The sequence below is a fragment of the Epinephelus lanceolatus genome, chromosome 12 (assembly GCF_041903045.1).
Source record: "Epinephelus lanceolatus isolate andai-2023 chromosome 12, ASM4190304v1, whole genome shotgun sequence".
NCBI lineage: Eukaryota > Metazoa > Chordata > Actinopteri > Perciformes > Serranidae > Epinephelus > Epinephelus lanceolatus.
This window is the reverse complement of record NC_135745.1, coordinates 25350669-25374783: the sequence shown is the minus strand read 5'-3', so window position 1 is coordinate 25374783 and position 24115 is coordinate 25350669. Positions and strand designations below refer to the sequence as shown.

Sequence of the window (24115 nt, the reverse complement as noted above, 5' to 3'; positions counted from 1 at the left end):
GCTCCTGACGCACACAACTGCGCCTCTGACGCACTGACAGCTGATTGGAGCGGCGGTGCGGCTGCAAACTGATGCATGTCGGAGGAATATGCAGACATGAGTGACGGGCAGGAAAAACAAAGAGCAGGAGAGTGACATTTGTAGATAGATTAGGAATAAAGCGCGTGCAGCAGCCCATTCTGCTGCCGCCGCCCGCATGCAGCCTGCCGCGCGGCCCCACCCCTGCTTCTCTTCTGCCCGACTCCCTCAGGATATTTTTAGCGCTGATGATGTGCCCTGTCAAATCACGTAACGGAAACAACCTCAGAGCTAAGAAGCAGAGCCGCTGTGGAGAGCCCGCTTAGCTCTGTGTGTTTTATTGTGATCTGCAGGAGGAGGCCGCGGAGGAGATGAAATTTGAAATGAATTTGGCGTTTTGCGTGTTGGTGGTGCTTACCGGCTCATCGCAGACAAGAGGTAAGGTGTCATCCCCGGACGCGTGTGTGTGTGTCTGTGTCTGTGTGTGTGTCTTTGTGTTTGATGTGGACGGACTTGACATCCTGCTGACGCGAGTTGGAGCCCTCATCGATTCCTCACATGATGCTCCTATTGATCTTATGGAAAGTTCACGCAGAGCTGCAGACTGTTGGTTACATTTTATTATTATTATCATTATGTTCAGTTATTTTATTAACTTCTTACAGTCCGCTCAGCACCTCAGTGCATAATTTACATTTTCTTTCTCTGTATGGATGCTCATGTTACTCTTGATCTGTGTATCCTAGTTATTTATTTATTTGAACTTTTAATATATGCACAACCAGGGACGTAGCTTTCATTTCAAAAGTGTGGGGGAAACATTAAGCAGGGCTCTGGGGGTCCCCCCTCCAGGAAATTTTGAGCTTCAATTTTTCTTCACAAATTGATCTTTATTTATGAAAAGGAAAACACAAAATGCAAGCAGCAGATGACAAGTCATAATATAAAATATCATTGAATAAAATGCAGTAAGGCTCTCGAGTATTCTGTATTTCACTTTAAAATAAATTCTCCTAAAGATCAGCTTTTCTCAGCACACGCAGACATGATGTTCTTTCATCTTCTCCTGTGTCTTCTGTTTAGGGAGCCCAGTCTCACTCCGAAGTTGTCAAAATCCGACGCTTGACCTGTGACTTGTGGTGTCAGAAACCAACAAAAAAAGGCATCCATTAATATTGGCATGATACACGGCCAGTTGCCGTTATAGTTTAACAGCACCCGGCAGCATCAGGGGGAAATGCGGTGGGACAAGGATGAAAGTTAAGGCAGCAAAAGTCCAACTGAGGCAGGAAGGAGGGGTGGTGGATGGGTCCAACAAACACTGACTTTCACCTGGGAGAGCGGTTGTTCAGGTCCCGTAAGACTGTAAAGCCAAACCCTGTTCTTTTTTCCTAAACTAACCATGTGTGTTTGTTGTTGAAGGAAAACATTAAATTTCCTGTGAAAACGAAAGTGTATTTTGAAAGAGGACAATGGATGTAACAGGCAGAACTTGACACGGTGTCCCAGAACATCAACAACCAACGCACCCAGGGTACCTTTCACATTGTATGTGGACGTGGAAAGTCCATGACCAAACATCAATATGTGACAAGGTTGGAGTTATCTCTTCAAATGTGCACTTGGCACCTATTTTTGTCAATGACACCTCATTGGTCTTAATTAATCTATAACCCCTTGACTTTAATGGCTCATATGTGTTGTCATGTTCACAGAGAGACAATCAAAAACTTGGACAAGAAGAAACTGTGTCAAGAATTTGTTTAAGTTACTGATCGGCACACATTTTTTTACGCATTACTTTTTTTTTTGACAGTGCACAGTGCAAAAAAACAGCCACAAAGGTTGACTGTGCAAGCACCTCATTATGACCCATTCTTATGTTTATTTTGAGGTGGCACCCACTATTGGCTGTAGTAATTATTACAGGAGCAGAGGAGGAATGGATGTAATGTAGCATAAAAAAAGCAACAGTCCTTGTTATGTTGTACAAATATCCAAGAAGCCTTTATAGGGTGGGTGGGAGAAGTCGTGGATGGGTCAAACACATAGGACTTTCACCCAGGAGACCAGTGTTCACATCCCGCTGTCAATGTTGACTTATTTCAATAAAAACATAGTGTAGCATGCTAGTGACAAAATTTTTGTTTGTGACAAAAGTACTTATTTAATGCCAAACCATGATGTTTTTTTCTAAACTTTATTACCTAGTTTTGTTGTCTTAACCTAACCAAGTAGTTTTGGACTGAAAAACTACATGATGTTGAGGATGTTTTTAAAACTGCAATCGTTAAAACAGGTAAGTCGTTTTGGAAGTCAGTGGAAATCAAAACCTATTTAGGGCCCTCATTTAGGTGTGAGAGTGTGTTGCACACAAATGTTTCCTCTATATTTACATTATATTTGCATTGTACATTGGCTTACTGTGCAAATAAACCTTTCACAAAGCGTTCTCATTTGTTAAAGGTCTAGTTCGTAGGGTTTAGTGGCATCTAGTGGTGACATTGCAACATTGCAACCAACTGAAACCTCTCCAGTGTGCCGAGCATGTAGGCCTATTGTGGCACATGCAAAAATGTGAACAGCCCTATCTAGAGTCAGTGTTTGATTTGTCTGTTCAGGGCCACTGTAGAAAAACATGGCCGCCACAGAAGAGGACTTGTTCCATATGTTGATATAAACGTCTCATTCTAGGGTAACGAATAACAGCAATAGTTTCAGGTGATAATAAACCAATAAAAATATAGTTATGAATATTATATTCAGTTTTTGAAAACAGATGCTCCTAAATCTGGACCTTAAACATTTTCAGGTGCAAGCTATTTCAGAACATGTTTAAAAAAATTCTGCTTTTAAAAAGCGATGGGGTTAAAATTGGCTATTCCAAGAAATGGTGACGACGTGTCCCCACCATCTCTAGTGTAAATGACACGTATGTGCACACCCTACTTCATTTAAGGAAAAATGTCCAACTCATCACATGTGATTAATTTTTTTTCCCAGTCTGTGACAGTAAACTGAATATTTACTGTTGGAACAAAAAACAAGATATCTGAATTTTGAATTTTAGGCTTTGAGGATTTTTTTAGACCCAAACTTGACGACGAAACAATTCATCCATCAGCCCTTTTTTATAACTTCTCTTTTATTTCCTAGGTCAGAGCAGTGCTTTGCCTCCTGTCTTCACCCTGGCTGCCGACGAGAGTCACACTGGAATCTCAGCATCTCCTGACCTGACAGAGGATCCTGGGAACAAGTTCTCACAGCGGACACATAATCCTGCAAGCGAGGACGAAATCTCAACTGAAACCTTTACCATTGCCATGACTGAAGGGACAGTCCATTCAGAGACTGGGACAGATGCAGAATATAAAACACACACAAGCTCTGCAGAGGCCACATCTCAACACACGACTGCACCTGTCGCCCTGACTTCACCTTCAGGTAACCAAGACAAACCTGCATGCATTCCTCTTTTTAAAAGCTCAGGCTTTTAACTCAGAAACATAGAAATTACAGTCATCATTTCATCCATAATTCTATAAGTGTGCATCTATAATTTTACAGTCCAGTCTGTTTTCTTCATCCAGATTCTTAAAATAAAACACCCCACACACTAAAAGCTGCCTGTTTGCAAACAGACAATCTCTTTTCAGACTCTACTGCCAGCAGCAATCCAGGAACATATTCGTCCCCTGACCCCCACATGACTACGCTGAGATTGAGAATGTGTGTCGCAACCTCATTTAAGAGATTCCCTTTTATAGATCAGATAAATATAACCCTCTCCACTGATGCCGTGTTGCCTCTTTGAGTGGCTCAGAAATAACAAACAACATGACGTAATGTCATCCAGATCACACCCGTGTCCCCGTTTTAGCTGCTGTCGACACCGTCTGTCCCTGTAGAGTAATGTGTAAAGCTGCTGTTTGAGGTTCTCACTTCAAAAGCTAAAGTCAGTTATTACTCTTAGTTACTTTGTGACCTAATGCAGAATACACACAACAATAATCCTAATATGGTGTCATAAACAATTCTTTGCTATCGTCTTTTGCCCACATCAGGAGCGCCAATCACTGCCTGCCCCTACACAAACAGTAAAAAGGTAGTCCGATTTGTAATCACACAGCTTATAAACCTCCATGAACACGCCTTGAATTCCTTGAACTCTTCAGCTGTCAGCATGAGCTGTCAAACATGATGTAAACAGCCACATGTGCTCAAAGTGGAGTAAGAATATACTCATGTTGAAGGAGGGAAAAGGCAGTTAGCTTGTTTATCCTCACGTATATCCAGTCGTTTCACAGAGAAAATAAAAATTGGAAGAATAAAGCACTGACTGATGAGAAATTATAAGCTCCTGTAAGTTATAATGCAATAGTGAGGCAAAGTCCCGCTCCTTCCAGTGTCCATTATGGTACCTTAATTCAGAAACACTATGTCCAGCTGTTGTCAATGGAAAGAGTCAAATAGTTTTTTGATTCTGTCTGAACTGTGCCATGAATTGTCCTTTCGCTAAGCCCCGCCCCTCCCTGACGAAATTTTTATTATTATTTTTGGAAAAACAAAACAGTGATTCCAGAGAGAAGCAGACAGAGGGGTCTACAGTCTGTGTTTGAAGGATATATCCAGGATGTCAAACTGACTCAGCAGCAACAACAGGTTAAAAGACAAAGATAGTTAGAAGCTAAAGCCGAACTATAGGCTACAGATCACAGTGTAAAAGTGAACCATCACATCACTGCTGATCGCCACAGAAGACAATGAATATAAAGGGAAACTTTGCTGATATTCAACCAGCTGTGTGTCATCGCAGTGTGTGCAGATTAACGGTGTTTGATTCCCCCATGCCTCCGCCAGACTGTCAGGGAGTTCCTGGGCAAGTCAAGCACTGTTCATCTGCACACACTGCGATGACACACAGCTGATTGAATATCACCAAAGTTGCCTTGCTGGTTCATGTACAGCAGGGTCGGTCAGGCTATATCTTCAGTAGCTAGCGAGCTAACCCTACACTTTTCAAGGTTTGATTTTGGTTTTGGAACAGGGGAGAAATGTATATCTTTTTCCAACCTCTCCAGGTAACAAGTATAATTAATACATGACGTGCCCCAGGCACAACATTTAGCTCCAAATCCACAAAACCAGCCTGAAAATGAAGGAAATCTGAAACGACTGCATTAGAGGCAATGGAGTCCAGTTGGGTTGTTGTCGGACCCTGGTCTGTGCCGGCCCGATGGTACGTTTTGATTGGCCAGTCTGCATCCGACGGTGGGACTTAGCAAAGGGTCAATTACACATATGATGTTTGTCAATTTAAAACCTAATTTTTCAAGTCAAGAAAGTCACAGTTTAATGTATTACAGTTTAGTTTTGTGTGAAAACAGTAGAAGCAGTATCCTGTGAATAGTCAAGAAGTCAACAAGTGGTAGCTGGAGAATGTTACTGGAAAAGTAGGCTGCCTGGCAAACGTAATAAACACTGACATACCATCAAACATTGCATTTGTGTACTTTAATTATCACTGTCACTTACCCCGAAGTTGAAATTGTTTTTTATCGCTTTGTTGTTTCCCGGGTCGCCACTGTTTTCATGAGATTGTTTTAAGCTTTTGCAGCCATCTATACTGTTCTTCCACACCCTGCAGCAAGAAGTCTCTTCTTTCCCCAGTGTGCTGGCTTTTTGTTTCAGAGAATTTAAAGCCATTTGACTGTCACTGTGGTCTCTCAATGAAGAGTCGTAGCAACCTACTCAGCTAGTCTTCCCTGTTGAACTGGAATAAGCAGCATGTGCAATGGGCGCCAAGTTACAAAAATTCAGTAGTGAACAACCACGCCCCACAACAACTTTTGGAGCCTTCATGCTCGACACTAAAGACATGATGTCATTTTTGGCTATTGCGAGCATAGACCTAGCTTTAAAGGTTATAAAACCAGTAAAGTATTTGGGATGTGGATTGCTTTAAGTGCTACTGTGGCAGCAAGATGTTTTAGTCTGAAGACTCCTGCAGGGAGAGCATTGAATAAAGGGTTTGCAGGGCGTGAGGAGTCCTCATAAATTTTCATACCCCTCTGCTGAATGCTAATGTGATATATCCACTGCCAAACTGGACAAATGCGTAGTAAGCAAGGTGTGATATCCACCACCACTATTATCATGCTGTTATTTGATGCATGAAAATACAGTGTGTGAAACAGGTCATTAACTTTACGCTGGCTCTGCTTCTAACAGGGTGTCTTGGCATTGTCGTGCAGGACAGGTTGGACCTGACAACAAAAACATGTATAGCAGCTTTAATGTCATTTGGAGTGAGTCAGTTTTCATGAGCAGGTCGGTGTAAAGTTTCCTTTAGCTGATGCGAGGAATTCTCTGTACTGTTTTGAATTGATACAGCGCTGCCTTCACATCCCAGCCTTTCATCTGTGCCGACAGTCGAGAGCACCACCCCTCCGCAGCAAATCTCCACCACTGGAGGCAGAGCCTCTCTGACCACAGATGCCCTCGCCACCTTTTCATCTCAGCCAGCCCACACAGAGCGGGATACGAGCTCCACAGCCCACGCTTCCACCATCCAGCCACAGTCTGAATCACTGACCACAGCCACCATGCAGCCGACAGCAACAGGATTCCCTCTGACCTCAGCTCCAGGCCAGGGTCCTGCTGGGCCAACACACCACGAGGTCCCGCCTGAGCTTAATGTTGGAGATGAAGGTGATGAGTTTTTGTTTCAAGCCTCCTACTTTGGCTTTATTTTCTCAGTCTATTTTAGAAATGTGTCAGCTGTTTGATAATGGATGGGCTTGTTTGTGTCATTTAGACCTCAAGGGGCCCCGCTACCGCTCAAGCTCACCTCTAGACCCCCTGCTGGCTGGCCTGCTGTCAGTGTTCATCGTCACCACTGCTATCGTCTTTGTCGTCCTCTTCCTCAAGTTCCGCCAGCGGACAAACCACCCAGAGTTCCATCGGCTGCAGGATCTACCAATGGTAAGACATGTCTAAACAAACTGTAGCCTCAATTACTTTCTAAAGTTAAGGTTTTACATTAAGTAACTGACTAGCTTTTTGCTAACATGCTTTTTACCCTGTGTTGCTGTTTTCTGTTATGATTGGTGAAGACATATAGCTCCAAATATCCAGCAACCACCACCGCTAATCTGTTGTCACTGCCACCCCAGAAGACCGAACTCTCAATTCCTAAGAACTAGGCAATGGGGAAAAACGTTGGCGTCAGGGGCTTTTCTGTTTTGAGTCAAACTTTTCAAAAACACAGGCACATAAAGCGGAAGTCACAAGAAGCCTAGCAAAGCAGCAAGTGAAATGTTTCACAGTAGTTGAAAACAATTACAAAAAGCTGCTAGGCTCAGATGCCCTGATGATGTCATCATCATTACGTCAGCTTGGGCTTTAGGTTTCAGATTTTTAACAGAAAGCCTGTGTTTGTCATAAACTGGGGGTGTAGCATTTGAAACATTTGTTTACTAGGCAAGGAGGGTCTAAAGAACGACACTATCCAGTTGTATTATGGGTAATGTAGGATCCAGTGGTTTTGGAGCTTGGCCCATACTATGAATTAAAAGTCAGGATATTTTGACCTCTGCAGCACCATTTCTGGATCTTTTTCAAATTCAGGGCGCATGAGTCATCTGGACACAGTTCTCAGCGTGGCGGTGGCCGATCCAGCAGCTAGCAGCTAACAGTGCCTGAATAGAACCAAGGGTGGAAATTTGTCTTCTGCTCACCAAACACAAAAGACAACATTGCAAAAAGCAGATGAATAGTCAGTAAGACAAGCATATAAAGTCATTACAAAACACTTAACACATTAGATCAGCTCATTGTCTGTCTGTGGTTTAAAACTCATCAGTCACTTTATTGAGTTAAGGATATTGATGGCAATCGGGATGAAGGCCTTTTGAAATAATTTTTTAGTTGCTAGAGGGACTCTAGAGCGCCTCCTGGAGTTCAAGAGCTCAAACTGGCTGAAGAGAGCTATCTCCCAAGACTCGTCTCGCTTTCTACCTCGTCCTTTCTGTGAAGAGTTGGGTCAGCGGCTTTTGTTGCCTGCCAACTATTTTATTTGCTAGTGTCACAATCCTAGACAGTTTATTCTTGGATGTATAGTTAAGGTGACCGTACCAGACAGGAAAGTAAAAAGTTAGTAAAATAGTTTGGTACACTAATTCTAAGATCTCCTGACTAACACCAAGGCTACAGAGTTTCCTAAGAAGATAAAGTCGATGGGAGCATTTTTTGAAAATATACTCAGTATTTCCAGAGAAGCTCACATGGGAGTCCAGAACGATACCTAGGTATTTAAAATTTTCCACAGTTTCAACACGTTGGCCATCGAGTGAAACCGGCTCTGTTTTTCGTGCAAATAATAAATTCTTTGCTCTTGGCCACATTAATTTCTAACTTGCTGATGTAACATCGTGTTTGAAGGGTGTCGCATCAGCAAGTGAACGCCATAAACATCACTTAACAACTGCAACAGTGCTGACAGAGCTAATGGTGTTAACCATATCTCCACTTTATCTTTACAGCAAATAGTGGTTTTCTGCTATATTATTGCTCTTAATGTCACATAGAGAACCTTTACAATCTATCTCTCTGTTAATATTATGGTAGTGTAATACTAAATTGCTGTGCCATAAATTTCAACCCTAAATCACCTTGAGACACCTCACAGTTAATGCTTTGAAAATCCACTGTGAACTTTAAAATATCAAACATGAATGGAGAAAATTTTGGGACATAACTTTCCTGCTCTTCCATCCCTCAGTCTTAAGTCACTGTCACAAAAATAACCTGCCAAACAGAAGTGATCAAATCCTGCGTTTTAGTATGGTCAGTGCTTTTCCAAGGGGTACGTGCAACGGACAAAAATGTATAAACAAAAAAAATGTCCTCACCTTTGTAAAGTCATTCTAACAAGAGCAATATCTTGTTTCAATCGTCTTCTCCAGGACGATCTGATGGAGGACACGCCTCTCTCCAGATACACCTACTGAGGGAGTATCCCATCAGTCACTTCCACTACTCAGAGATCAGACGGAGACACCAAAGGAAGACCAGCGTGGACCTGAGAAGAGCCTTTGACTGGAATCAGCTGCATCTCTGCAGACGAGTTTTGGATCGGTGATTAAAAAGAAAATATTTATCAGTGGATCCATGAGAAGGATCCATAAAGTCTTTCAAATGGGAGGTTTCAGAAGCACTTTTTTCCACATTCCCTTTAAATTTCTGAAGAGCTCCAGTCTAGTGGAAACTATATGTTTGAGTTACAGTGCCTCTGCAGCCCTGACTGACTCCCCATGTATGCACAGCACTTTAATGTGGCATGAAAGGTCGCAGTGCCCCCTAGGGGACATCTGAGGTAATGTGGATCAAGGTTGCATTAATCCTCCTGTATAAATAAGACAACCTCAGGTTAACCAGCGAGAAATAAGAGAGCAAGAGACACGTGGGAAAGTTGCCACTATGCCTAAAATGATTAAGAAATATAAATTATGACCCCTTTGGTGACCAAATGTAAGTGAAGTGCACTTTCAAATTGCCAGGTGGCACATGTTGTCTTAAAGCTGAGGTCTTGCAGAAAATCAACACAAAAATCAGAAGAAGGGATTTTACAATTCAACAGCCATATCTGTGGAAAATCAGACACAGCAGTAATCTTACAGAAGAAGCCACTCACACTAATTTATCATTAAGTTACCCCAAATTACATGTGGAAAATATTTAGTGTCGTTGCCTTTTAATGTGTAATTACACCTATTATGAATCTTTTGTCAACATGGTCTGATGCTGGTATATAAAAATTTGGTTATTCTGTTTCCAGTGACACTGAGAAGAGACCTAGCTACACTAAATAAACACTAACATGAGCAAATTGTAAAACACACTATTATTGTTAAATGTGTAGTAAAATGCCTATTTATAAAGAATGTATTTGTTTCTGCACAAGGTGTTTGTTCAGATGCTTTAAGTGGAGACAACGAGAAGAGGCACAGAGTTTAGATCGTTGTTATCTGTATCTGTATTAGCTGGAGTATCATGCAAACGTGCTGGAACTGAGCTGTTGTATCACAGTTTTTAAACTAGTGTGTTCTGAGTTACTTTGCTGTTAAGTGCCAACAGTGATGTATGATAATATGCCATTGAAATGTGGACTGTAAAAATGTATTGATATTCAGATTTCCTGTTTGATAATAAAAACAGAAACCAAAATTATGTCCGTTGCACATGCTTAGAGGGTATGCTGGAGGATCTTACAGCTATGATATGTGGGTGAGTTCTTAAAGGGACAGTTCACCCCAGGCGATATCTGCCTTCTCTTAAATATAATGGAGCCAGGCCCCCAGTAAAGCTGCTCAGCCTTGCAGCAAATTTTTCCCAGTGGCCACTCGCGGTATTGCAGCCCAAAAATAATTTTCCCTATGGACCACCATAGAGTCCGTAAAACTGCTGACAGGACACCTCAGACTTCAAACAAGGGCATTTTTTAATCTTTCTACTCTGGATTTTTAATACATGATGGCTTTATATATGTAAAACTTTCCTCAAGCTGAGAAAAGCAATTTAAAATCCATGACATCCCAATGTTAAGTCTACTAGAAGAGCCAGGACTCAGTGAGAGAAACACAACTGTATTCAGTCGGCTGCATACTGAGGAAGTTACCCTGGAAGCGAAAAAACTTTTTTGGTGTATGGCCCAGGCGAGCAACTCCAGCAATAGGCGCCATCTTGGTGTGTGATATCTAGTTATTATTAAAAATCTATTAATGGAACTAGATGGCACTCAGCTTGTGGTGCTCAAAGCACCACAAGAATATGTTTAAAACACTTAACATCAATGTCTCTTTCCATAAATCATGACCTGGTTACTCAAGATAATCCACAGACCTTGTTGTGAGCTGTTTCATGTAGAAACTACTTTCTTTCTTCCGAACTACACCCTCCGATTGTATCGCTGCACAGAGGGAAGCATCTTCTGCTAGCTCACCTAGCATCACTGAGCTGGCTAATGTTACAGCTCAGCTGAGGAAGAGGCCATTAAAGAGAAACACCACCTAAATTGTTTTTGTTTTTGGTATTTTGCATGTACGTGTAGAAATTTTGTATGTAGTCATTTTGTGTCTCCTTGTAGTCATTATGCATCTTTGAAGTCATTTTGTGTCTCTTGGTATTCGTTTTGTGTCACTTTGGGGTCATTTTGTGCCTTATATGGTTGTTTTATGTATCTTTGTAGTCATTTTATGCCTCTTTGTAGTCACTTTGTGCCTCTGTCATTTTGTGCCTCTTTGTTGTCATTTTGTGCCTCTTTGTAGTCATTTTGTGTCTCTTTGTAGTCATTTTGTGTCTCTTTGTCGTCATTTTGTGCCTCTATGTAGTCATTTTATGCCTCTTTGTCGTCATTTGGTATCTCTTTAAAGTCGTTTTGTGTCACTTCGGGGTCATTTTGTGTCTTATATGGTTGTCTTATGTATCTTTGTAGTCACTTTGTGCCTCTGTCATTTTGTGCCTCTTTGTAGTCATTTTGTGTCTCTTTGTAGTCATTTTGTGTCTCTTTGTCGTCATTTTGTGCCTCTATGTAGTCATTTTGTGCCTCTTTGTCGTCATTTTGTGCCTCTGTCGTCATTTTGTGCCTCTTTGTAGTCATTTTGTGCCTCTGTCGTCATTTTGTGTCTCTTTGTCATCATTTTGTGCCTTACATAGTTGTTTTATGTATCTTTGTCATCATTTTGTGTCTCACAGTTTTTTTTTATGTATCTTCGTCGTCATTTTGGGTATCTTTGTCATCATTTAGTATCTCTTTAAAGTTGTTTTCTGTCTTCTTTGGGTTGTTTTGTGTCTCTTTGTAGTCAGTTTTTATCTCTTGGTTGTTTTTACCCTTTTGTATTTATTTCATACCTCTCATGACATTTTGCAGGTGAAGGTCAGGGGGGCCTCTGGGTCTGTGCCCTGTAGGCCTGTTAAATGATCCATTTATGCGAGCAGGGCGCCATTAATGTTTACATCTTGTGCTGTCATGAGCACATGCCTCTAGCCCATGAGTAGATGCATGCTTCCTTCTGTGCAGTGATACGGTTGGCGGGTGTAGCACAGTAGAAAGAAAATAGTTCCTACATGAAACTGCTCACAACAAGGTCTGTGGATTATCTTGAGTAACCAGGTCATGATTTCTGGAGTTTTTCAAATGGATTTTTTGGCACTTTGAGCACCACAAGCTGAGTGCCATCTAGTTCCATTATACTGGAGAAAGGCACACAGTGTTATGGCTGATATCTTCAACACTCTGCAACTCACACCAAAACAATCTAGACTGATAAATAGCACTACAGGTAAGAAGATAAATCTGTATTTTTGATTTCAGGGTAAACTGTCCCTTTAAGCTTTAATGCTGTGTCATTGTAACCTGTGTGACAGGCGTTTTCTTTATAGCTGGCTTTGAGGCCAACTGCTCTGCAGAGATATAAATCCACCTGCCTACACAAGTAACGTGAACTTTGAACAGTATCTCAGCTTAAAAAGTAAGCCGCTCCCTTAAACACACTAGTGTTAACCAAGCCCACATTCAATCAATACCCATTCAACTCTGAATGAAACCGGCACAAGATTATTTATAACCAATGTATAACATTTAATATCATCAGTGTGACCAGTCAAAACCCTGTTTTCAGTACGAGAAAAAAACATCCAAAAAAAAAATTAAAATAAAAAAGATAATCAAAGGAGTGCAAAATCTAACTTTTTCAGACAAGCTGATACAAACATCTGTCACAAAGTCAATCAATCTTAAACGCCCCATTTTATTACATCTTCATTTGTTAGTTGCAAAAATATGAAAGATAATTCATGTCATGGGGCCAACTTAGTTCAGGGTGGAGTTGAACATCCTATCAAGACAAACTGTCAGATCTTGCATGCTGTGGGAGTGCCAACTAGTGAATACACCCCATGCAGCATCCTACATAAAGAATTTCCCTTCCTGGAGAACCAGTCGGGTCACTTCAGAACAAGATCTTCACCTGACTTTAAACGTTAAACTGGTCAGAGGTTAGCACACATGTTATAAGGTATATGGGTTATATAGAATGGCTTTGATGATAAGGTAAATGACTGAGTGAGATCATCCTGAAGACTTCCTCACTAGCAACAGTCTAGGTGACGGAAGGGGTGGAACCGTGGTCCCGTCCAGCCGAGCAGGTGGCGGCCGTAGCTGACGGTGGTCAGCATCAACCCAAGCAAAGCGACGTTGCCAAACGCTCCCCGCATTCTTTTTTTAGGATCTGGTTGGGATGAATTGTATTAATAATAATAATAATAATAATAATAATTGCACCTGTGCACCTTGTGTTATGTTACAAAAGCAGGTCCCAACATTTTCTTACCTCCTGTGGAGTATCCATGGGCGTACACCTCTCTGCTTATGATCCATATAACTCCAAGTCCGCTGGCAGCACGCTGTGGTAACCAGACAAACAAGAAAGGTAACACAGGATTTTATAAGGAAATGAAAATAGTATTACTCAGATTTTGTGTGCATGTATGTTGGTGCTATATGCAGAAACAAACTTACAGGACACTGCACACCACCAATTGTGAGGCAGAAGAGAAAGGCGGGGTAGATCTCCAGGCTGTTGAGAGGTTATAACAGCATGTTAACTTTCACCTCTTTTCTCATTGTTACTATGAGTCATGAGAGCGTGGCACAATATCAGTGCAGCAGTGTGTGCTAAGTGAAGTTGTGCTGCTCATAGTTCAGCTCAAACGTACGTGTTTTGGTGTGCACGCTGGATACAGTTGAAAATGGTCCCAGTTTCCGGGTCGTCGCTGTACATCTGAGGATACTGCAAGGCAAGACAAGTTTGTTTGTACAAGCAATTCTGAAGTGCATGAGCCACAGACGGCACCGCCCAGCCATGAAACTATTCAAACAAGGCGTAGAGTGGTGCTGTTTGAATGTGTGGGTGCAGGTTTTTAAACAGTATGAATGAGAAGGAAGAGTTTATTCTGCTATTTTTTTCTGTTTTGATTTGGTTTATTTAATTTGATGTCAAAAAACAAAACAAGAATAACAAATAAAATGAACAATAATCCTGAAGCATACTCAACATTCATATTCTCATAAATCATTAAATATTTACATGTCTGAAAAGGAGGTGGAAGAGCTTATGTTGTCGTACCCCTTCTCCATAGCTCAAGTAATTTACTTAAGATTATACACATATATAACTCACTTTCTTTTTAATTGTGCAGTCAAAAAAATCCACCCAGTGTCACTAAGGGATAACTTAAACAAGACTAATTACCCCATGTTCATCTTATCAACGTTATATATTTAAACACCAATGCCTCTGCTTACCTGGACATTGTACTGCTTGCGGGCTTTGCCAACTTTATAGGCCAGATGTCCGACCATTATGATACTGGCAACGCCAGTCAGCACCACATATCCATACTCTTTGGAAAGCACAACCATCCTGGCAAACTAAACACAGGAAAAATAAAACAGCCATATTAGAATAGGCACCTTTCAGAGGACTCAAGGACACCTTACCAGACACGGCAGCAATGTGTCCATAGATCATTTAGTCAAACAATTCAGGACGAGACAAAATTCATAATTATAAATATTAGGTATAAAATCATCATCATAAAGTCATCATCAGCGCAGGTCACCATTAAATGTGAATCTGAATATACCAGCTTGAAAAGGTGTTTTTAGACAGGATTTGAAAATGGAAGGGAGTCAATATTGTGAATGTCGTGGGGGAGAGCGTTCCAGAGGCGGGGGGCAGAACAGCTGAAGGCTCTAGAGCCCATGGTAGTCAACTGGGCAGATGGTGATGTGAGCTGGATTGCAGAAGAGGATCTAAGGGTACGGGAGGGTTTGTGGATATGAATTAGCTCAGAAACATACACAGGGGCTTTTCTCCTTAAGCATGACACTTAAGGCTTCATTTTCTCCTTAGTTGAGGGACTTGCATAGTGGCACAGGAAAAAGGTTCACTCATACATAGGAAAAAGGTTCACTCATTGACTGCATTGAAAGAGATTTCACAGTGGTAAAAGTTTCCATGGAGATTGTTTGTTTGCTTGGACTCACGCTTGTGATGCCTGTTATCGTCTCACAAAGTTGGCTTATAGTTAATACAAAAAATGGCAGAAGAACAGAAGACAATAAACCCATTTTGATCAAAGGAGAAAAAGATTAAACTTCTGAAGGAAAACAGTCATAGAAAGCACAAAGTAAATTTGATCCCAAATACCAGAAAACAGAAAGCGATTGTAGGAGGAAACAATTGTTTATTTTCCCTTTGTCACACATTATGTATCCAAAGACTGTCAGTAATTTGAAAATCTGACGATAATATCTGCTTTTCCAGTTTCTGGCTTTGATAAATGGTGTAATGTTGGCAATTTGTAAAGAAAACATGCCTTTCAAACCAGCCCGGCATCTGCAGTAAAATATATAAAAAAATACCTGGTCAAGTTTTAGAGTCCTCACATCCCTTGCAGAGATCGACAGGGGGAGCAGCTAGCACACCTAATGGCAGACGGCGCCCCAGACTAACGTCCAAGAACACAGAATTGAATCCACATAGTATCTCCATACTGCTCATCTGTAGTGAACCAAGTGTGCTGCAGCCGCGACATAAAAAGATGTTTCGAAAAACGTTATTTGAACTCTGTTTTTAGCCTCACTGTAGCCTGTAGCTCTGACTGCTTCTCTGTGCTCCGCATTCACGGTGATCGGTGATGCGCGGTCTCTGAAGAGCAGCAGTCTCGTCAGTACTGATGGCCAGATTCTCAAGTGCAGGCATCACCAATTCCCAGTTTGAGCAGCAAAGACTCTCATCCGTTGGCATTGCTTTGCATTTGAAACAACTACACCACCAGGTTTCCAGTGCTCGACTCCGGTATTCTGCGGCTGGCTGAGGCTCATGAGCTGCGGTGGCTGCTTCGTCCAGTAGCCTGAGTTCCGTCCGTATACTCGGGCTCAAACAAATACAGCTCAACAAAGAAATGCTGTTCCTCCTCAATTTCAAAGTCTTCAGACAAGTGCGCGCAGGCGTGCACACGTGAACACGGAGCACAGAGAAGCAGTCAGAGCTACAGGCTACAGTGAGGCTAAAAACAGAGTTCATATGACATTTTTCAAAACAACTTTTTATGTCAGGGCTGCAGCACACTTGGATCACTACGGATGAGCAGTATGGAGATACTTTGTGGATTCAATTTTGTGTTCTTGGACGTTAGTCTGGGGCGCCGTCTGCCATTAGGTGTTCTAGCCGCTCCCCCCGCCAATCACCGTGAGGATGTGAGGACTCTAAAACTTCACCAGGGTCTCCATCGGCATATGGGTGAGTAGATAATGGCTGAATTTTCATTTTTGGGTGCACTATCCCTTTAAAAACCGCACTGCAGTGCAGCATCAAAGTAAAAACAAAGCTATGTTAATATATATTGTTTATACAGGCTATCGTGTGAACAGAAAGAGGACTTAAGTGGACCAGAGTGAGAACTGAGTCCTCTTTCAAATGAACTGACAATGTGCACACAAAAATAACTGAGTCCATTTTCTGTCGGTCCACTTTTTGGTGCACTTTTAGAGGACTGTTTATTTAAAAAGACTATATGTGAAAACACCCTTGACCTAGTGCAGCACTCCCCTTTTTCCCACATAACAATCCTTTTTCTTTCACAGCCCTCTCTCCCCTCCCCCTCAAGAAGCTTGTGCCTCTTGTCAGGCCATCATTGTAAATAAGAACTCGTTCTTAATGATTCTGCCTGGTTAAATAAAGGTTAAATAAAATAAGTAAAATAAACCATTTGAATTTGAATGCCCCTCCCAAAATGAGCCAAAAAAAAAACAGAAAAAAAGAAATTATTTGACCTGCTTTCCCCTTTTTGCACCACCCCTCATAAATAACGAACAGCCCCTTTCTGCTTTCAACTAACTTTGAAAGTTGTACTTGATTTTGGCCTCAGTCTGATTATTTTGTTCGAGGTAGGAAACAGGGAGGAGTTAGCTCCATTTAGGGGAAAAAAGCAACAGAAAATGCTGCTATATAATAGATATAAATGCAAAACACTCTGCATGTGTGTGCTTTCTTGCCCTCAATCAAACAACTGATGAAGAAATTCGCCAAACAGCAGAAAAGAGGCTGCGAAACCAGCGGCTGAGAGCAAGGACGCCTCAAAAATGAAAGGTCAAATGAGGATTCCAGCGACGCCATAAACGTAACACCAACACGTCTGACAGGAAACACGGAGTAAAATCACACAACTCATAAAAAGAGCAGGGTTTAGTTACCTTACAGGTGCACTGGACGAGGTTAACGGCTGCAGCTCTCACGTGAAGACACAGACTGACAGACTACACTGAAGTTTCCTTGTCTTGTGTCCGTGTGCGTCGAGGCTTACGTAACAGTCATATACACACAGTGTGGGCGTGGTGACCGTCTGACTGTACTACAGATACCGTCTGTCATTAGATTGATTATTAACTCGTTAACTTTAACAGCTAATCTGTGCTAAACGTCACGGGAGCGACCGCTTTAATGCTCCATAGAAACAGTTCCTCAAATATAGTTCCACTCAGCGGACATGCGCAGTAAACCGCAGGTCTGCTGTCATGTACGCGCGTTGCCTTGGTAACCAGCTGAAACAGGGGGATTCCTATTATTATAACATTTGAGGTAGCCTGCTTGTACTTTCCATTTTATACTGATTTATTCTTCCACTCTAAATATATTTTTGCAAGAAATATTTACTTTGTACCCCACTACATTTATATTTGACAACTTTGCTGCCAGTATAAACCTATTTTATACCTCTACTTCACTATATTTCAGCAAGAAATATTTGCTTTCTACTCCACTACATTTATATATGACAACTTTTGTGCTAATAAGCCTATTTTTTTTTTTACCTCTACTTTACTTTATTTCAGCAATTAATATTTACTTTCTACCCCACTACATTTATATTTGACAACTCTGTTGCCAATAAACCTATTTTGTACCTCTATTTAATTTTATTTTGGCAAGAAATATTTACTTTTAACTTCGTGACATTTATATTTGACAACTTTGTTGCTAGTTACCCTATTTTCTACCTCTATTTCACATTTTTTCAGCCAGAAATATTTACTTTCTACCCCACTACATTTATATTTGACAACTTTGTTGCCAATAAACCTATTTTGTACCTCTATTTAATTTTATTTTGGCAAGAAATATTTACTTTTAACTTCGTTACATTTACATTTGACAACTTTGTTGCTAATTAGCCTAATTTATACCTCAACTTTACTTTATTTCAGCAATAAATATTTACTTTCTACTCCACTACATTTATATTTGACAACTCTGTTGCCAATAAACCTATTTTGTACCTCTATTTAATTTTATTTTGGCAAGAAATATTTACTTTTAACTTCGTTACATTTACATTTGACAACTTTGTTGCTAATTAGCCTAATTTATACCTCAACTTTACTTTATTTCAGCAATAAATATTTACTTTCTACTCCACTACATTTATATCTGACAACTTTGTTGCTAGTTACCCTATTTTCTGCCTCTCTTTAACTTTATTTCAGCAAGAGATATTTACTTTCTACGACACCACATTTATTTTTTTCCCCACTTTATTTATCTGTTTTACATTTAAGAAAACAAGTATACAAAAAAGCCACCCCTGGGAACAAACAGTCAGATAAAATCCATTATGTAATAATAATGTGCCCCCATATTAAATAAAAGAAAAAACATTGGTTAAATAAATAAATAAAATCACAGTAATAGACAAAGTGTGTGTTTGTGTGCACACATGCCACCAGCAGTACCACAGCCTCACAGCTGTTCAAACAGATATGTAATTAAAGGTTGCCATATACTGCAGGTTCCTGTAACGCAAACCTTATCTTTTCTAGCACACTGTAATGTATCTCTGACCCAGTGTGTTCTTGAGATATTGTGGTCACAAGAGTAGCAAACAGACAACCTGAAAACATAATGCCTCGGGCCACAGCTATCGCAGATGCAGTCTCAGTAGTTAACTACAGAAAAGTGTCAAAAAATGAATTTAACTACTCGAATCACTGCAATGTAGCTACTGCAAAATGTAATTAAACTTCTAATTTCATATTCACATGTAGTTTAACACTGCCAGTGGGCCTATATAAAATTGTCTAAATTAGCTCCACCAGCTATGCAACTCATACATCAATGCATGAATAATCATTTATTCATTTCATTTTTATTTTAGTTCCCTGCCATTTCTGGCCCGTCCCACGAGATTATGAGACATTTTTACATAACAACAATCTAACAGTTTTACACGCACAGAACGAGAGATACGGCAGAGAGAGAAAGAGTGAGAATAAAAACAATAATCAAAGGATATAGAATACACTGCTCTAACAAATGAAGGAAACACTTAATGGTCACAGTCTAACACCAAGTCAGTTAAACTTCAGGGATATCAATGTGTCCATTTAGGAAGCACAAGTGATTGTTAATCGGTTTCAGCTGCTTCGATGCAAATGGAAGTGATAACAGGTGCAATGGAAAGGCAAAAGCAAGAAAACCCCCAAAAGGGAATGGTTTTACATGTGGTGGCCACAGACAGTTGCTCTCTCCTTCCTCACTGATTGTTCTCTAGTTTTGTGTTCTGCTAGTGTCCTTGTCACTACTGGTAACATGAGGTGAAACCTGCAGCCCAATCAGGTAGTCCAGCTCCTCCAGGATGGCACATCTTTATGTGTGGTTGCAAGAAAGTTTGCTGTGTCTCCCAGCACAGTCTCAAGAGCATGGAGGAGAGACCAGAGACCAGCCGTTACACAAGGAGAGCTGGACAGGGCTGTAGAAGGGCATCAACCCAGCAGCAGGACCGGTATCTGCTCCTTTGTGTGAGGAGGAACAGAAGGAGCACTGCCAGAGCCCTACAAAATGAGCTCCAGCAGGCTACTGGTGCATGTTTCTGACCAAACTGTCAGAAACAGACTCCACGAGGGTGGCATGAGGGCCCCATGTTCTCTAGTGGGACCTGAGCTCACAGCCCAGCACCGTGCAGCTCGATATATCATCCATTAAGATCTGATGTGTGATTTAAGTGTTCCCTTAATTTTTTTGAGCAGTGTAGTATAAAACATAAAGTTTTGCTTTATTCACTTTCACACATTAATGCAGATGAAATTCTGAGAGTATTGGATGTGAAAATTCACAGACTTCCAACACCTGTGACAAAAGGTGGTCCCAAATAGACATTGGTTGATCTTTAGACATCCTAAGCCAATGTCTGGTGGGGAACCAGAGCTGCAGTGGCTTCCCTTTCAGAAACTTATTACAAAAGGAAATATATATATATATACGTATATGTGTGTTATCTCATAAAATACATTGCAGGGAATATTGGATTTGAAGAGGATGAGGTGATTGCATGAATATAGTCACCTCCTCTCTGGTTTCTTTCATTTCATAGATGTATCATTAATAGATTTTTTTTATAGTTATTTATCATTAGATATTGCAGATTTAAAGTGATGGGTCTAAGAGTCCATCTGCATGGAAAATAGTTTTTTTTTATGTGACTGTCAGAGATATTTATCTGACAGTGTCAACTTTTACTGCAGAGCTAATCCTTTTTTATGAATGACATTTCGCCTTGGCATAACAGCATAGCAGGTGCAAGTGATAACATCAATGATGGCTTCATCCCTTTGAAGTTCAGTAACACCATGCCAATGAGCAGGTTCACAATACCAGGGCTCTGATCCTGGTAAATTGTAGGCATCCAAAAAATCTGCCCTCCGTTGAGGTGACCAGGGATCTGACAGTCAAGAGTTTCCTGCATCACAAATCAGGTCAAGTTGAGGTATGCAAACTAATATTAGTGGTGTCTCTTGTTCAGCAGACCCAAGCTGAATACTGCATGAGCTGCTGACATGAGACTGAACTCAGATGAACTTGTGGGAAACTGATGTCTTTTTTGTCTTTGGGTGACCTCTAATGTGTCAAGACTTGTTTGAGGTACAGTAGTTCAACCCACATGCCAGTCACTGTTATAGCCAAAACAGGTTTTCTGAATGCAGATTGACCATGGAGATAAATATGGGAGACAAGTCCTTGCAAGTAAGGTGACCGACATGCTGTAGGCCAGGGTATTACCAAAAACAAATATACACCCTCGTCTCACAGAGGGCCGGGCTTCTCCTTTACATTTTGTAATTCATTTGTCATATGTAGAATGACAGTGCAAAAAGTCCAGTCTGGAAGTGATAGATGCGTGAATGAGACTCTCTGCAGCTAACATGGAGAGGGATGGATAGAGGCAGGCAATGATTCTGAGATGGAAAAAGGCTGTTTTGGTGATGTGTTTGATATGTTGGTCAAAGGAGAGGGTTTGATCAAAGGTGCTAAAGGTTATGGTTTAGTGGGGGAAAATGTAGCCTGTATATTTAAGAGATGAGTTTTGCCTGATGGCAACATTTGTCAAGGCAACAGGTGGATGTGCCTCCAAGCCAGAACTACTTCCTGTATTCAAAGTTGTGGTTGCTGTCAGCACCAAATTGTGCAGACGAGTTAGTGTTTTTAAGGTCTATTCTTTGACACAATAAAATTTTTTCAATAAAGTTTCGCCCTTGTGTTTCCCATTGAGAGACTTTAAAGGGTGAGTTTGATATTTTCCAATGTCCAATTTCCTATTTCCTATTTGCCATGTTTTTGTGTCCATGTGACTAATGGAGACAGCAGCTTTTGATGCTGGTCCAGTATTGAGCAACACCACTGCAGCCGACAGCTGCAAAACAGACTGCAGTGTAACCACTCAGGGCATTTGTGCACCTTAAATTCACGACCACTAAAAGTGCTTCTTAAAGATTTTTTTCTAGCTTATGCGTTTATTTGACACAGGTTATTACTGTGAAAGAGGGGAGAAAGAGAGGGACTGACACGCAGCAAAGGGCTGTGGATTGGAATCGAATCCGTGGCCGCTGCAGCAAGGACAGAGCCTTGTACATGGGATGCCTGCTCCACCTGCTGAGCTACTGGGCGCTTGTTTTAAACACAGATATGTTCAGATTGTTATTCTAAGTGTCAACATTATGTAAGGGATGCCTACAGAGATACAACTTTTTGTTTAATAGTAAGATCATTTTTGCTTAACCAGAAACAGCCCTGAAATCGCCATCGTCAAACCCACCAGACTCCATTTAAATAAACATTCATTTTAATATTGTAAAAGACATGTCACTCAAAGTTGACAAAAACAATATAAAACTCACAAAACTCATCCTTGTTTGTCATTTCACTGTTCCAATTATCATCAGCCCTGGTCTGGTCGAAATAATCCTGAAATTCATTCCTTTAGATTTGAAAATATGCTGGCTCCATACACATTAAAATTACTGTTTCTTTAAATGGAGTCTGGTGGGTTTGGTGATAGTGATTTCACAGCCGTTTCTGGGTGAATAAAAAGGATCATACTCTTCAACAAAAAAGGTCTATCTCTGTAGGGATCTTGAAGGGTGACTAATGGAGACAACAGTTTTTTAAATTTCACCAGTATTGACCGACAGCAATGCAGACAGCAGCGGCAAAAACAGGCTGCCATGTAACCACTCGGGGCATTTATTGCACCGTCAATTTATGTCCGCTAAAAGTGTTTGTTTTTGCCACTGACAGGCTCAGATTGTTATTAATAGTGTCTGACAACATTATGGAAAGGATCCCTACAGAGATAGACCTTTTTGTTAAAGAGTAAGATCCTTTTTGTTTAACCAGAAACAGCCCCATCTCGCCATCTCCAAACTCACCAGACTCCATTTAAATAATCAGTAATTTTAGTGTGTATAGAGCCAGCATATTTCACTTCTAAGTGGGTGAATTAAAGGTTTATTTAAACCAAACCAGAGCTGATGATAGTTGGAACAGTGAAAAGACAAATCAAGACAAGTTTTGTGAGTTTTATTTTATTTTTTCAACTTTAAAGGAAGTCTGTTTGATGATAATAAAATGACCGTTTATTTAAATGGAGTCTGGTAGGTTTAGCAATCGTGATTTTCAGGGCTGTTTCCTTTCAAACAAAAAGGATCTTACTCGTTAACAAATCGGTCTATCTCTGTAGGGATCCTTTCCATAATGTTGTCAGACACTAATAATAACAATCTGAGCCTGTCAGTGGCAAAAACAAGCAGTTTTAGTGAACATAAATTGACGGTGCAACAAATGCCCCAAGTGATGACATTGCAGCCTGTTTTACTGCTGCTTTCTGCAGTGCTGTTGCTCAATACTGGACTAGTTTCAAAAACTGTTGTCTCTGTTAGTCACTTAGACACAAAAACATGGGTTGAAAAATACTTAAGTAAAAGTCTGTTAGACCCATCTTCTTTTACCCAGTCTGACACAATCATATTGTTCCAACATCTCAATGAAGCCATATGATATTTAGTAAAATATTCAAGCTTGAGACTTTGTGTTTTCCATGGCTGCACCATTCCTTCACCAAGTGGAAATATTCTATATGTCCCATGCACTATTTTATACACTTTTACCCACTTTTAGCCTGGCACGTCTGTTATCTTTGGCAACTTTGGGAAGCTATTTCATTTCAACTGCTTGTTCAAGAGTTATATAATAAATTGGTGCTTTATATGCCATCCAAAATAACAAAGTAGGTAAATCTGGATAGTCCCTCCTAAGCATGGGTCTGGGGTAATTACCAGTCAGGCTCCAAACCATGCATCAGAAAATAAAGTCTGTAAGAAGATTACTGCATGGCACTTGCTCATCGTGTAAAACATTACCAAGTATCCGTCACTAGATGTCCTCATAAAGTCACTGAACATCCTTGACACAAAACAGCTGTGTGGATTAGTTCAGTCCACAGGATGGCAAGTGTGAAAAAGCATTAGGTTATACATGCCTACAGGCCTCCTGCTCTATTTTTGACAATGGGGAACACAGACCAGAGAGAGGCTCAACTTCATTTTGTGGATGTGCGTGAGAGAAGGGAATAAGAGTGAGTTTGGTCAGCGTGCAGCCGATTGCTGACTGTCGACTCGGGGTAGTTTCTTTCACGGACTGTC

General features: G+C 40.8%; 2 protein-coding genes across 2 annotated transcripts; one reads left to right on the top strand and one right to left on the bottom strand.

The window, feature by feature from the left end:
* Positions 1-32: 32 nt before the first annotated feature.
* Positions 33-10245, top strand: LOC117271686 (uncharacterized). The gene is made up of 5 exons (XM_033650024.2): positions 33-456; positions 3175-3462; positions 6412-6729; positions 6836-7002; positions 8985-10245. The coding sequence occupies exons 1-5, from the start codon at positions 390-392 to the stop codon at positions 9027-9029; spliced, it is 885 nt and encodes a 294-aa protein (XP_033505915.2). The 5' UTR covers positions 33-389; the 3' UTR covers positions 9030-10245.
* Positions 10246-12637: 2392 nt separating this feature from the next.
* Positions 12638-17581, bottom strand: mgst3a (microsomal glutathione S-transferase 3a). Its single transcript, XM_033650027.2, has 6 exons — positions 17339-17581; positions 14384-14509; positions 13795-13868; positions 13598-13655; positions 13410-13482; positions 12638-13307 (listed from the first exon to the last, which is right to left on the bottom strand). Exons 2-6 carry the CDS (start codon positions 14498-14500, stop codon positions 13168-13170), a joined length of 462 nt encoding a protein of 153 aa, XP_033505918.1. The 5' UTR covers positions 14501-14509; positions 17339-17581; the 3' UTR covers positions 12638-13167.
* Positions 17582-24115: the final 6534 nt, after the last annotated feature.

Excerpts from the sequence above, each read along its gene's own strand:
- LOC117271686 (XM_033650024.2), top strand. The coding sequence starts at position 390 with ATGAAATTTGAAATGAATTTGGCGTTTTGCGTGTTGGTGGTGCTTACC. Across the intron at positions 457-3,174 it reads CGGCTCATCGCAGACAAGAG|GTCAGAGCAGTGCTTTGCCT; the intron begins GTAAGGTGTCAT and ends TTTATTTCCTAG. Across the intron at positions 6,730-6,835 it reads GCTTAATGTTGGAGATGAAG|ACCTCAAGGGGCCCCGCTAC; the intron begins GTGATGAGTTTT and ends TGTGTCATTTAG.
- mgst3a (XM_033650027.2), bottom strand. The coding sequence starts at position 14,500 with ATGGTTGTGCTTTCCAAAGAGTATGGATATGTGGTGCTGACTGGCGTT. Across the intron at positions 13,869-14,383 it reads GCAAGCAGTACAATGTCCAG|TATCCTCAGATGTACAGCGA; the intron begins GTAAGCAGAGGC and ends CTTGCCTTGCAG. Across the intron at positions 13,656-13,794 it reads CAGCGTGCACACCAAAACAC|CCTGGAGATCTACCCCGCCT; the intron begins GTACGTTTGAGC and ends ACCTCTCAACAG.